At 31.7% G+C, this 16,054-nt stretch overlaps 1 protein-coding gene across 1 annotated transcript; it reads left to right on the top strand.

Moving 5' to 3' along the window:
• The first annotated feature begins 1,680 nt into the window (after positions 1–1,680).
• On the top strand, positions 1,681–14,954 carry LOC148609642 (glutamate receptor U1-like). Its single transcript, XM_088542119.1, has 9 exons — positions 1,681–2,031; positions 6,226–6,410; positions 9,858–10,025; positions 10,580–10,762; positions 11,546–11,640; positions 11,872–12,287; positions 13,187–13,404; positions 13,705–13,967; positions 14,440–14,954. Exons 1-9 carry the CDS (start codon positions 1,959–1,961, stop codon positions 14,822–14,824), a joined length of 1,986 nt encoding a protein of 661 aa, XP_088398245.1. The 5' UTR covers positions 1,681–1,958; the 3' UTR covers positions 14,825–14,954.
• Positions 14,955–16,054: the final 1,100 nt, after the last annotated feature.

Raw genomic sequence — 16,054 nt, 5'->3', positions numbered from 1 at the left:
GTGAAAATTTTAATCATGTTTGTTCATGAAATCAATGATCAACACGCTACAAGATGTTGAAGCGCCAGGCTAAGATATAAATTTAACCAGCATTTGTTTATTTAGTGCATGTAACTGATAATACTTTAATTTCACACCTTTTTACCATACTTCATTGACAGTGCAAGTATGAAGTGTAAAAAGTAAATGATTCAGAAATGATATTTTCATTATAATTCTATATGCAGCCAGCATACATTATCAATTTTAGTAAATGGTGTTAAAAAAGGGAAAAGATCCATATGCCACCCTTTAGCAGAGAAATACTAGATCAGATGCCAAAAGAATCTCTTTCCCCAAATATTCAGAATGTAACAAAAAGTAATCAAAATTTATCATAATTACTGTCCATTTTGGTCCTGTAATCAATCAAATTAAAATCCAAGTAATCATATTTCTAATATTTCCTGATTACATCTAATTACATGCAAAAATGTAATCGATTACACCTGATTACAATTACAATTTACGAATACCACATGTCTGACTAGAGAATGACAAAAATACTTCTGTATTATTTTTTTCTAAGCAGATTTCTGTTTAAAAGGTGAGCATGCTCTACTAAAATTTAGTGAATAACTTAAAGTCGCACTGCATCTAGAAATAAGTAGTAGTACTAACACAATTTAGGTTGAACTTTCCATAAATATCAAAACATTTCAATACCGATCCATCCACACTGTCGGGTCAGACGGCTTAATCTATATTGAAACAGCACTTGCTCAAGCAACCTGAAGGACATGTTTCACTTGAACCAAGCTTGTAACATTGTAATTTTCAGGGTTTTTTTTACAAAAAAGAATATCCAAAAGAGACAAATATACCCATCCATGTTTACCGTTTCAGCTTTTAAAGAGAAATGTGAGCGACCTAGATTTACTTCGATGCCATATACAAGGGTAGCGCAGATAACTATTTAGAATTGAAGGCAAATCAAAGCCCAAACTTACTGATGCAAACATAAATGAAGATAATCATGCTATTGCGACCTTAGAAAATTTTAAGTTCTATAAACTATTGACAGCCCCGTGCAGGTCCGGGTGTCAAAAGAATACGCCTGCAGCAGCGCTAAGCTTGTCGTAAAAGGCGACTAATTAGTGCTCAGAAACATAGCCGGGGGCTAGGCGCTCTGCCCACAGAGCAACTGGGATGTGTGCCCCAGGTGGTGGAATGGGGTACCCCTGGCGTGTGACATGCTGGGGTTGTCAGGCTATATTACAGAAAACCTGACCACAAACCATAGTGGTGCACCGTGTTGGGAAAGATGACACGTTCCTTGCACGTTAAAGAACCCTGCTGTGGTGTTCGATAGGAGTAGGAATCTTTGCGCTCCGCCACAGGAGGCTAAATTGCCCGGCCATACCCATCCCTCCCTTTTTCTAGTGGCAATCTAAATTTGTCGACCTTGATGCCCTTGTGTCCCATCCATTTTTCATTTCATCATCATTTCATGTTCATTTTGTCATCCATTTCATGTCCATCGTCTGAATATAGCTGAAATATTGCTGCTCGGACGTTAAACCCCAACAATCAATCAATCAATCATAAACTATTGACAAAAGAGAATTTAGGACCCTAGGAATTCATCGAAGATCATTATAATACAATTGTAATATTGATTGTGGATATAATTTTCTTGTCTGATCCATGCTTGGAACTTGAGTTTTTAATTTCATTGTCATTGATTGCATCGGTGATATTTAGAGATAACTCATGATAAATACTACTCTCAAACCTTCACTAATAATTAACAATGATTAAATCTAAAGGGAGATACTGAGCGGCTGTTGTAAATTAATATGAGGAGGTTTGATAATGAAAAAAGAAAGACGATTAAAATTTACCGAACAGTGCTTTAAAGTTGTAGATCTAATCACAGCTGGTAACGAGTGACTTTTTATTTGAACATTTCAATAACAATGTTACCCATGCTAGCTTTGATTGCTCACCTAAAGTGGACTTCAGTGATAGTTATTTATGATACATGTTCGGGTAAGTTAAATTGATATATTTTTACATGTTTAGTAATTTGAAGAAAGTATTTATTTATTAATTCACATACCTTATCCTAGGTTACATTGGCGGTTTTATGATTTGACGAATTTTAGGCAAAAAGGAAAAAAAACGTCGTTTCTTATATTGGCAAATGAATGCTTAGTGATGCAGATAGTACTTAAACCCAGATTAAGTATATTGCGGGAATTATTTTCACGATTTTAGACAGACCGCTTAAATACACCAAAATTAGTACTCCGCGAAAACTACCCGCTATATTATTTCAGGTCTATAGGCCACATGCCCTTTTCCGAATCCCGAAAATAATTTTGTAGATTGGTTGTCTTATTTACACATTCCCTGTTTCCAATATCATCTCTACTCAATTTAATCTTTCAGTTTTTTTAAATTTCGAAAACAGTGACATATACGTAAACTTATTATTATTTAATGGGAAGAAAAAATGCAAAATTAAATGTTCTTATACAGGGATGTCTTGAAATACAACAAAACATTGCTGATATGAAGGTAATTGGACAGATATACAAAAATCCTATTTATAATTTATAATTGCACATTTACTCAGTTATTCAAACAGAACTGTACAAATTAACGGCTCCAAATTAGCTTTTTATGTTCGCGTTCTATTCTTTTTTACATTCTATAAACAATAAATCAGACTTTTCTTTTTTATACATCGTCGAAAAATCATATATATATTTATATATATATTTGTTTTGCCAATTTCTTGTATACAAATAATCTTCGAATTTTTACATCCTTCTATATATTTGATTTTAATGCTGCTGATAAGAGGTTATTCCTTGAAACACGTGTACAGCATATCGAAATTTAATCTGTTGGACCCAGGCAAAACACGATTTTTCAAATCATGTTGGAGTATGGAACGTGCGACGTAGAAACAGAATTTGCAAATATCTGTCTATTGTATTTTATTAAGACAACTATATGGAGCAATTTGATGATGGTTCAATCACATCATGTAGGCACCTAACCTAATGTAATAGAATATTTTGACAAAAGAAAAGAGCAATTTTGCTGTCAATTTTCTTTAAAAAGCTGAACTTTGTTATTTTTTTAAAAAATATATCTTATTATATTAAATTATTATCAACTGCAGATAAATATGTGCCAAAAGCTTTTCACAATACTAACCTACATTATTTTGTCTTAAATAATAGTTCATGAAAATGGCCCTTTAAAAATCATTCATTGCCAAAGATATCGACAAGCAACAATACAGATGAAAGAAAGGATATGTGAAATGTTATCGTACTTCATATGATAATCTTTATTTGAACATTTTATTCTATATCATTTTGAACGATATATAGTTTTTTATATTGTCTTTATATGCATTCAAATTCAGTATATTATAAACATTCAACACAGAATTATGATATAGTCCAATCATGACAATCAATTTTATATGTCTATGCATTTTATCTGCAAAAAAAAACATAAAAAAAAAAAAAGACTGACGATTGAATTTAATAAAACCTTTGAATTATATAATCGGTTTATTGTATACTCAGTCAGTTATGTAATACGTTCAAATTTCAGACATAAGTTAGTTTTAACGCTTTTACTATATGAAGGCTCCATATTTGTTTATATTTTACTTTTGGAGATATTGAAAGACTAGACTTTAGAAAGTGTAAGATATTCATTTCTCTAAGGAACTAAAGAAAATTTATACTTCGTGTACAACGGAATCTAGTGTCAAAATAGTTAAAACATTTCATCATCCGGAAACATAGCTTTTCTATGAAGAAACTATATAAATATTTTTATTGTAGATTTGCTTTTGACAATTGATATAAAGATAATTGACCATATATATATATAAGCAGATTTTAGCAAAAACGTAGTGTTGCAACACATAAAACCACCATTAAACTCAGAATAATTACAAGTATATGACTCGAGACTCATTTATTTATACTAATGATCCTTGACGTGTGGACAATACCTATCAAGGCACAATCTTAATAATAATTTAGAGAAGCTTTATTTCATAATTTTTCCCATTTATATGGCAAAAATTCTTAAACAGAGATATATTGTTAAGTTATCGTCACCGTGAAATCGTGGATCGTTACAGTGTATCCATCTGCACTATGAAAATTGATTTGTTAAACGTGTCATAATTTTCCTCTTTCAGTTATATAAAACCAGAGTGGGTACATTTAAAAATTAGCGACAGTGTTTTGGGAAATTAAAAAAAAATCGTTTGAATATATGCGGAAATAGAGCTGGTCATACCCGGAAATTCGAAAACCCGCACGACAAGACTGGTCGTGTCATTTATATGGTTGTCAGATAGAGATGCAGAAAAAGAAGTATTGGTTATCTGTTTACTATATTATACCACCAGTTTTAAAGTTCACAAAATGTTTTGCATTTTTTTGTTAACACAGCAAAAAAAAAAAAACTAAAACAATTCCGAACATACGCTAATTACATCGTCCATCTAACAGTTTACACCTTTGCATATTACCATTGTTATCCTGTATACTATGCATAGCTAACAATTCATCATAAGCACAATCATTTTTCACAATTTATTGGATAATTTTACTGTTTTATGACAGTTTAATTATTGGAAAGCATTTCTATAGAAATTTATCGACTATGATCCTGCCGACATATGTAAACTGTTACAATAGCATGATATCAAGATACCAACGTGCTTCAATGTCATGACCTTGAGAAATTCGATTTTGTAAACTTTTCATTCAAGCTCATTAAATTTAATTAGTTTAATGTCAACCCCTGCTAAATGAATTCTGATTTACCATTTAAGATGTATTACATTATAACATTTCTAATTATTTTTAGTTTTAGGAATTGATCATCGCTTCCATTAATTACACCGGAAAATGTTTAGTTCATGTTTCACGTTTTCCAATAGCGGTATAATAGATTTTATCAAGAGATAAAAACAAAGAAAGGGAAACGGAAAGAACATGTTATTTAGACAACAAGCAAGAACCATAAGCCATAAATAATAAATTTGTTCGCATTATAATTTGACACTTTTTCATTTTTATTTATATCTTCTTTCCGAGTGAAACTTCGACTGTTTTTGGGCTAATGTAAGATAGGCATAAACCCGTTCCAGTTTTGTTGCTATTACATTGCATCCTTATTGATGAAAATAACCTAACCAATTAGAGTTATTTATAGGTGACTGATATACGATTTACTCATCGGGTTATTGGTTATTGAAGAGAAATTGAAGGTGAACATTATTTCTGCACACCATCATGCTAAAATACTTTTAACTTAATATGCTATTTTCATTTGGCTCTATCAAGTCCAAATGATATCAATCTATTTCAGACCGAATTAAAATGATTGAATCAGATGAGTGAAAAAAAGACACTGGACTACTGATCCATACTTCAAGATGATGTTGAAGAGTCTGTGCTTGTTTTTCTTGGTTTTTATACTTTTTGTTTTAAAGTTCAAGTAGTGTCTTATAGTTATAAGCTTGTTTCTAGGCCATCTTTCTTATATAATTACAAGGCTATCTGTCTGGCACAGAAGTGCATTGATTGAGTATATTGATATATATGTTCAAATACTCTAAACAGTTCATAGATATATTTACGCGAGTGTGTTATTACCATGGCTAGGAGACTTCAATTATTTAATGCTTGTGTCGTACATTATGCAAACAGTTTTACGTTGGCTTTGCGAACATTTAAGATTATAATCGTAATTATGCAATTACTAATGGTACAATTACAATGTCAATTAAATGATATACACACCACCCCACTTGGTTGAATAACCAAAATAGATGCATTGCGTCCATAAAACAAAGGGAAACAAAAATATGTAAACGAAATTAAGGTTTCCGAAAGCAACTGCCAATTTTGAAATTAATTGACATCACGAGACATGATTCAGATGGCCTAAACATATTCTTTGAAAAATCATTACTGTGAGGAAAGTGTCGAAAAGAGAGAGGGAGGGAAAGAGGAAGAAAGCAGAAAAGAAAGAATCAAGAAGCATTTATTCATTACAATTCAACCCGTATCGACCAAACATTTTTTAAAAATCATTTTTTTACGTTTACTCCAGCAGATCCAACACATAAGAATGGATTGTTCATTGATTGATCAAATAAGATTTAATTTTGTTATTTATCTTCCCTTTTAGAGCCGCGCGCAATGGAACTACAACAAAATCTGTCTACGATAGGAACATATACAGTGATGTACAAGATGGAAAATATGACCTCTGACCTTATTGATGACCTTTCAAATGTACCTAATAAGAAAGCCGAAGGACTGAATTTTATTGTTCTTTGCAGTTTAGAGGCATTTGATTCTTTTATGAGGCAGGTAACGGTGTTTAATTTTGATATTTAAGTTTCGAAATTATACACTCACCCTCATGTAATGATAAATTGTTTATAAAGTTTGTTTTGATTGTTAAGCAGCCGCTTTTTTGCACTTACAAAAATATTCTCAACAATAGAGAGAAAAAAAAATGATGATTTATGTAAGGCAATTATTGAAACCACTTGCAGATGCTTGCTAGTATTAATGACAGCTCCTTATACCAAAAAGCTAATTCCTTTAACGTTTCCGATACCATTATGTTATAACATTGTAAACACATTTGTAAATACGAATGCGTCAAAATGGTCATATCTTGAAAGTACATTAAAATCTGTATCACATCCTTACGCATATATGCTGTGGATTTGTTGTTTTAAATGCTTAGTACGAATTATATAAAAAAAAAAAAAAAAAACATTTTGTGATCTTTACACACTATCCGTCATAGTTAGATCTGAAAATGTACTGTCTAGCCTCTTTTTGTACTATAATTCTCCATACTTAAAGATGGCCTTCAGTCCTACCACGACACTTGTTACTCATGTGGTGTCAATTAAAAACATTCGAAGAATTCAAAAGTTCTTCTTGAAACTTTCAATACTAGATTATTATTGGAATCAATCGAAGACTGTTTTTTTTTAACTATTTAAACTATTTTCTATGTACAGTTATAATTCCGACCAAAAGATTTTACGTCTTTGCTCCTCAAAAGACGGTCGGCATTCCTATGAGAACAAAATATGCTTTACAACTATTTGATAATTTTTCACTTTTATGAGGTATACTTTATAAATATAATACCAATATTTCAGGCCCTATTGGTTTCTATGTTCATTTAAACTATTTGCAAACTCTCTACTTTTTGGAAATTGTGTTAAAATGAAGTTTAACAGGTTTTTATTATAGATGAGACCTTTTAAAGACTCTCTCATGAATATTGCAGCATACCTTTCATGGCTTCTAAGAAAGAACGATGAAGTGAAAGTAGACAGGTGCTAAAAATAGTTCTTATTTTTGGAAATTTGACAAATCAAAAGATTTAAAATCTTGGCTCTAAAAATATTTTTTACATAAAAGTTAAAAAACTTGTATTTAGTGTGTACCTGGCACGTTAGACTTTCAGATGATACCAAGTTTTCTTATACTGGCTAAATCACAAACATATTTCACTCATTCTAGGAAATATGTTTTTTGCGCACTACATTCTGATATGTGCAGGCGACTGATGTCCTTTAATCTTCAGATTTGAGTTGCACTTGTTTTTTCTTACAGATTATCTCACAGTGATATATAGATTCATTATATTTTGATGTTTTGTTTCAAGTAACCCCAGATTTCTGACTCCAGTACAAATTTTATAGCAAAATATTTTTTCTCAAATAGGCTTAAAAACTAGTTCTGATCTATTTAGTGGTCCTAAACACAAGAAGTTGGTGTTAACTTTTTTGGTTTTTAATGCAAATCAATTGAAAAGAGGGTAAAAATGATGACAAATTCCTTGAAAAAAAATCCTGAAATTTACATACCTACCCCTTTTTTGACCAAGACATGAAAATCCCCCAAAACATGCAAGAGGTTAAAACTGTTGTTGGTTTGTTCAAATTCATAAAATGTGTATAAAAAAGGATTACTTTTCCTTTTTTTTCTCACCTTTATGGACTAATAACGGATTCATGCAATGGCGTCAAATTATCAAAATTGTTTGTTTTTTTTTTTTATTATTCTAAGGAACCATTTTAGTAAAAAAAAATATACCAATCATGCTATATATAAAGTCAAACGTCATCAGGAAAATATTCTTTTAACCCTCGCAAAAAGTGAAATTTGTTATCTTTAACTACACAAAGTTACACCTAAACTTATTTTCTTGGTAACATTCATTTAAGAGAACGGCTGGGATGCAGAATCTAATCAGAATGCAAACTTTTTACAGAAAAAAAAATCTTGATTTTTATTAAACTAGGCTTAGTGTATTAGCAACTTGCACAGTTCCACAGATTACGAAAACAAATTTTCTACTTATTTAGGTCAGCCAAAGGAAACAACAAAAATAACCTTTCAATACGAATATGCATCATTTCTAATAAAAAAAAAGTCATATTCAGACCTTTAATGAAGACAAAAAGCGAAAAATTGAAAATACAGCCCAAATTTGAAAATTGGCTATATGTACTTATTGGCACCATTCTACAACCCATAGTTGGGACAAGGTTGATGAGTATTAGGGCATATCCACATTCTGATGGGCCCCATGCACTGCATCTCAGGGGCCCTTGCTGCTCCGAGATCCCCTCCAAATTCAGCCTGAGATACAAGACCTTTAAAAGGAAAAATGACATGAAATGTTGTTAAGAGATGTTAATCAACAAAACTTCTGCAGAAAAAAAATTTTTTATGGGTTTTTATGTTTTTTGCACATTTCTTGTTATAGGAGTAATACCAATATACAAAATATTTTTATATATAGTTATATATATATATATATATATATATATATATATATATATATATATATATATATGTATTAAAGACCCGATTGCTTTCTACTTTGTTTTTTACGGACTACTTCCTGGTACGTTCTTGCGAATGATTCCCCTTAATAGTGGTATTATACCTAAAACTGATCCAATCCAATAGAAAGAACACTATTGAGCTTGACCCTTTAGTCTTAGTTCCAGACTATAGATGAAGTTTTGTCTTTATACAATCATGGTTTCGGGAATTTTATGCATCGCGCCTACCCAGAAAAACTTGCGAAAAAGGATGCTACAAACTCTACTTCTTCAGCCACATTTCTTGGCTTTCTCTACGAAATCAAAAAAAGGAAAGGAAAAATTCCGTACTAAACTATACAACAAACGCACTAATGGATCGTTTCATATCGTCAACTTTCCCTTTCATCTGTGGCAACATCACTTTAGCATCTGCGTATGGATTTTTCATATCATAACTCATACGTTATGTCCGAGCGTGCCAAAATTTTGCGGACTTAAAAATGCGTAATATGCTAAAAGACAAACGTTTTATGATTGACATCGTGAACACATGGATCATTATGAATTATCCATCCGTTCCATTAGAACCAATTTGTTCCTCGTATCATAATTTTCCTTTCCTCTTTCGTCTACCCCGAAATTAATATTATAGGAGCAACTCGCGAAGGGTGTTTCTAGAAAATCAGCGGACGCTTTCTTATTAGTGCATCCGGTCCATGTTCCAGTTTTTAGTCCGGGTTGCTCATTTGGTATTTCTTGCTCTTTATATATATATCTATTTTCACTATCTAGTTGCTATCCAAGTATTACTTTTTATATAATCGTTCCCTTTCACATATGATACATATGATAATATCATTTGTATCAAATGGCTTGATTAAACAGAAATTCTTCAAATTTACTTGATTTAATCTTATTCGTTGCATTTGCTATTTGTAAACTTTCCTTTCAGCCATTTAACTATGACCGTCAATTTGTTTGGAGACAATCATTACTCCATACATCTAAATGGCTTGTAGGAGTGTTATCCAAAGAGGCTGGTGATCTTGATATCAGCAAGATAGAATTTGACAATGTAGCTGTCATTAAATATTCCATGAATGGAACGTCCTTATGTCAGGTACGCTTTTTACCCAAAGTAAAGTTTTGTTAAAATTGTATTTAACAGGCTATTATTGTTCATGTACAATTGTGTGAAACTATTTTGGAACGTGTCATTGCCTTGTGTCTCTCACTTATGATGCAATAATGTTTCTTTTATTAGCAATGTGTGATTTTTTTGTTGCCTCTTCGAGTAAGATAAAGCTCATAATCTTTGTAACGCCTTCATAAACGTCTTGTAAGTAAAAAGAGTTAGCGGCAAAACAAAAAGTTCTGTGTTGCTTTACTTAAAATTAGCCACTTTAAAAAGTTGAAAATAGATTCAAGGACTGCCACTGAATGCAACATTAGGAAATATCAGACACCTTGGATTAAATCAATTTTGTAAGAGAGAACCTGAAATCCAGCCATGATATTTTTTATTATTATTTTTTATTGCTTTCTTGATACCGCACGTGTACAAAATCATTGAACAGTCTTTAGTATGAATAGAGAGTCCATTCTACTTATATCATTTACAATATAATGTAAACGCGAAAGATGAAGTAAATTTCATATACTCTAATTTTCAAGCAAGGCAATCTGACATGGATACCGATTGAAACATTATTATGGGTACAATGTGAAGGGAGGTGTAGAGACTTGTCCATTGTAGGATATATTACTTTGGAAGGACAAATCATACATCATCAAAATATATATCCCAATACGAAGTTTGGATTTAACGGGAGAAGGCTTATTGTTAGTACGATATCAGTAAGTATCTACACAACCTTTAGCTGAAAATGTGTCCATCAAATGACGCTAATGTTAGTAAGTTCGGATAACATTTTACTTTTTATATCACTTATGCATAGTTCTTGTGTTGTTCTCGAATGGTTATCGATACTTTTACATTGTATATTTATAGTAATGTCATTGATGTTTTTCTTGACAATGGTGTGTAGTTTTAAAACCATTATAGTTTCGTTGCTACAAGAAACTAAAAGTCAAACATGCGCCAGTCACACACCTTTCTTTAATTATTTTTTTTTTAACAATAGAAACAAAATATGATTAGTTTAACTACAATTTACCATCATAACGATATGAAAAGTGTAATGTTTATTCACACCGGTGTCTGTACTTAAAGAACAAAAAAGGATCATTTGCATATCTAATATAATCAATGTATACAGTATCGGAAGTAGCTTCGTCATTAAACCTTCGCGGTGTTTTTTTTTATTAATGAGGGATCGTCATTTGTAAAGATAAAAACATATTGGCCTGATTCTTCAAATATTTGTTTTCTTCTAATATATCTTATTATATGTTTATTGCCAACATTTCATGTGTTGAAAACATACCATAAGATAAAGTCTTTGTATTGGGCATGAATTACTATGTTTGAAGATAAATATTATAATATGTGTTCGGTAATTTTGTTGTTATCCTTATTTATTCCATACTTTGACATTTCTGTTACTTTCTTGTAATTTTTTTAATATGAACATCATTAATCTTAATCTGAATTGGTCTTTCTTGATTCTTGTTTTACAGTCTTATCCATTTGTTGACTATGACAACAAAACAAATACTTACAGTGGAATTGCAATACAGCTACTTCAACAATTAGCAGGTGGACTTAACTTTACGTAGGTATAAATGTAATTTCAACATTTTTTAATCATAAAAAGACATACTTTCTTTTTAAACTTAAAAAATCTTAAAAGTACCATTAAATCAAAAATTGTGAATTTAATTATTAAAATATTAAGCATTTACATACTATTTTGTTTTGTGTTTCACAATTATTAATGAGTGTAATTCATATTGAGGAGATAATATCCGTTGAACAATTTATTTATTGTTTTATGAAAATGTAGATACCAATTGATTGGACCTCCAGATAATAGTTGGGGAGCGGAAATTTCTGACAATGTATGGAATGGTATGGTTGGTCAGCTGCAGCGAAAGGAAGTAGATATAGTGGCTACAGCCCTCACGGTTTCATCACAACGTGAAACTGTTATGGATTTCACTCATCCGTATTACTACGAAGTTTCTTCTATGATAATAAAAAAGCCTGATTCTCAAAGTGGAAGATGGAGAAAACTTCTGGATCCTTTCAGCCCGACAGTGTTCTTGTGCATAGGAATTTCATTACCAGTTATTTCATTTCTACTGTTTATATTTGAAAAAAACAATCCGTACTACAGGAAAATAAGAAGAGAAAAAATACGCGGTCTTCATCACTTCTCAGATTCTTTCTGGTATATCTACGGTTCTTTGTTAACTCATGGTATGATTATTAGAAACGACAATATGTCAATTTATAACATCAAATCAGGCCCCTACATCAGTTGGGATAAGCAATTACAGAGTTTACTTGTTGATAATAAAGAAAATCCATTTCTAAATGGTGTTGCTTCTTCTGAATCTCATATTTTGTATTGGTTTCCAAAAACGAACCTGAAATATGACTTCAAAAAATAGTATTCTGCAGTTGTTTGACACTATTTCTTCTCCATTGAACAAGTGAACCGGTTCTACTTTCCATAAGACTATGAGATACTGTTATTTTCATGATTCCCACTTTTTTCTACCTAGAAACAGTGAAGAACAAGTATCTTGTTTATGCAAAAAGGGAGGGCTCAATAATTAAAATCTTTACGTCCAAAGATAGCAATTATAACTACTCATATAAAGGAAAAGAAAACACTTTGCCTCCTACCTTCTCACATAAAAGTAAATATATAGCTTATTTCATAGCGTCTATTAAACTTAGGAAATTAAAGATTTATCTGAGGCTTCATCAATTCAATTACTGTCATTCATAATGACAGGCAAAACTATTGATGAATATTGGTTAAACAATCAAACGGTAAATGATGTTCACAAGAAATGCTTAGAAATCCGATAATTGTGTTTGTTAGGCTTCATCGTGAATTATATTTTAAAACTTCAAAAGCTATTTCATTAAGAAATACTCTGGTCGATATAGCCATCAGGGTTATGTCTGTATTAGCAAACAACTTCGGTATACCATGGCTTCTGCTTAGGTCAATACAACTGTAAAAGCTCTTTGTGCGTTTTGTATTTGAGTCTATTCAAAGTTTGTATAGTGTTTTTCTAATCTTATTAACGTAATAAAATGCAAAACATGCTTCTGAAGCAGACGTTTTATATTTTATAATCTAGGTGGTGAGCATATTGCTAAGTCATCCTCAGGTAGAACACTTCTCAGCTGTTGGTGGATCTTCTGTATTGTGACAGTGGCGTCGTACAGTGGCAACTTTGTTGCATCACTGGCAATAACCAAGGAAACTCTGCCTTTCCAAGACCTTGAAGGACTGGTTGCCCAAGATGTTTACAAATGGGGTACAGCAGGGGCATCTTTTTATGAGACAATATTTTCTGTAGGTACATTTTGTTTATGTCAATAGTTTTATATCTTATATTCACATTCGAACTAATTGTTTCAAAAGCTAGTAGCAGCAGATTTTAATTCTTCTACTGCCGCTAAAATTACTTGGAAGTGAAGTTTAATTTAGTCCATTAAAAAGATTCCGTAACTATATTAGAGATCAAAACTTATACAAAAGGATTCTTTGAAATTCTACACACAAATGAGTAATAAGAAATCCACCATCTGTCGTGTTTTTTCTTCTCGCTTACATTGTGAATACACTTACTAATTCCGTTTTCATCACTTTTAGAACACAGATGTACCAGAAAGAAAGGCATTTTGGCAAGGTGTTGTAAATTTTAACAAATCAGATACCTCTGTTTTGAACGATAATATAAATCATCAAGTTGGGAAAGCTTTAGAGGGAAATTACGCTTTTATTTGGGATAATGTTCCATTAGAATTTGCGGCAGCAAGAAGTTGTGACCTAGAAACTATTCATACGGATATATTCTCTACATATGCAATTGGTCTGCCAGAGAACTCTCCATTCCTTAAGGTTTTTTCGGACAGGTATATAGAATTCTACATTAAGATAGTAGTGAAGGAACATAAAACAACATCGCCTTTTCGTAACACTGTCTAAAAAATGTCAATAGTTTCTGCACACATCTCTTGTCTTTGTTATGAAATTATCATTTTGAGTTGCTCGTATGATCCATGCACTGGGAATATAATTATCAAAATCGTTTTATTTGATATAGATTATTCAAACCTACATGTATTCAAAATGTAATATAACTGTATCTATTTATTTATCTTCCGACTAAAACAAATCAAACAAGCACTGACAATTTGTAGAACTTAGCTAAAAATGCATTATCGTGGTACGAAAACTCACATTTAAGCAAATCAACCAATTGGTGTAAAAAGCATGAATATATGAATGATGTACTAAGTGAAAGTAACCTATTTTTGACATCATAGAAAATGTTATGATTTTACAGGTAGTTGATTTCAAGATAATGTCATTTCTATATTGTAGGGTCATTGCAGTTTTAGAAAGTGGACTAATAGAACTATGGATGTCACAAGTCTGGCCGAAATCAGAATCATGTGGCGATAGTACCATGACCACAGCAAAAACTATTTCGTTACTGGACATTCAGATTGGTTTTTATTCACTTGCAGTTGGTATAAGTTTTGCCTTCATAATTCTTCTTGCTGAAGTGCTGAAAAATATAGTGTCATCAAAAAAATGCACAGAAACATCGGAGTGCGGAAACAATGAAGAAAACAGTGCAATTAACAATGACGTGAAAAAGCGGATATCGTTTTGTACAACAGAGAAATCGGTTACTTTCGTTGAGATTGAACAACCTTCATCGAATATAAGCAATGAGTATACAGAAAACTGTAGCTGTCATTGATGTAATTATACTCAAAGATGCATTTCAATAATAAACAAATTCGCACTAAAACAGTTCAGGTAAAGAAAGTAAGCAAATTATCAGCACATATAGGCAATGCAGTTAAAAAATAAACTCTAAAAAGGGCAGGCATAGCTATAATTTTTTTTTTACCAATAAAGGCTACAGAAAAAAAAACTTAACAATTATTGCAAATAATTCATCGTAGAAGAATGTCCTTTTGAATCATAAGACTTAATATTACTTGAACTAGAAGTCTTCATATATGACCTAGCTATAGTTTACGGCAACAGGCCTTCAGCTTTTCATATCACAATTCGCACGTTATGTCGTATCTTGTTTTAACTATGCAGACTTTTTGCACCGCTCTAGATTTTTTACAATAAGGCTTCTGGAACAGGGTTATGTTGCTATAAGATTGAGATCATCACTTCAGAAGTTTTCTGGTCGTCATCAAGGACTCGTTACGGTGTATCAATCTGCATCATGAGAATCAATTCGTGAAACGCATAATAGTGTTCCATACCTCTTTTGTCTACCCGTGACTTGACTTTTTATGAGTAAGTCGACGGGTGTTTCTAGAAAAGTAGAGGACGCCTCATCTACCGATACACCTGTTCCTTGCTTCCAGTTTTTAGTGGAGTCCGAGTTGTTCATTTACTTTTGTTTCTTTGTACGTATTATTCCGGTTATTTTAAGTTTTTTGTTGTCTGTGTCTGTTTTCCTTGTCTGGTCTTTGTCCTTGAATTCTTTTGATTTATGCTAGAATCTTGGTTCTTTCGATTACTCTTGCAATATTCATATATGATCACAATGTTGTATTGGCGTTTTTCGCTAATTAATTTGACTTATGTAAAGCACCACGTGTTACATTAGTAATATAGTTAGATAAAAAAAACCAGAAAAAGCCAGTTGTCATTAGATGTCATTAGATAACAGTTTTAACAAGAATCTTCAAATAAACCACACGTGTTACATTTATAAAGCTAACTGTTTACAAATTATTATGGTTATAAGATATTGAAAGATTTCTAACACAGGTGTCAAAATCGAAACGTTTTGTATGTTATGATTATAATTAATACTGATATATGATGCAACGGTATTATCTATCGTTCATATTTTTAATAACAGTGAAAATAATAATACAAGAACTCAATTTTGATAATAGCATAAATTACGACTCTGTTTGTCTGTCAATCAGCTTTTGAGAACATGGTACTTTAGCAG

Source organism: Perna viridis, chromosome 8 (genome assembly GCF_037379345.1).
Source record: "Perna viridis isolate PV_CMFRI_1.1 ecotype Kerala chromosome 8, ASM3737934v1, whole genome shotgun sequence".
Lineage (NCBI taxonomy): Eukaryota > Metazoa > Mollusca > Bivalvia > Mytilida > Mytilidae > Perna > Perna viridis.
Note: the sequence above shows the minus strand (reverse complement) of the source record. Positions and strands in the feature narration are given on the sequence as shown.

Bases quoted from the DNA above. Each gene is read 5' to 3' on its own strand.
- LOC148609642 (XM_088542119.1), top strand. From the start codon at position 1,959: ATGTTACCCATGCTAGCTTTGATTGCTCACCTAAAGTGGACTTCAGTG. The intron at 10,026-10,579 runs GTACGCTTTTTA...CTAATTTTCAAG, and splicing joins ATGGAACGTCCTTATGTCAG to CAAGGCAATCTGACATGGAT. The intron at 13,968-14,439 runs GTATATAGAATT...TCTATATTGTAG, and splicing joins CTTAAGGTTTTTTCGGACAG to GGTCATTGCAGTTTTAGAAA.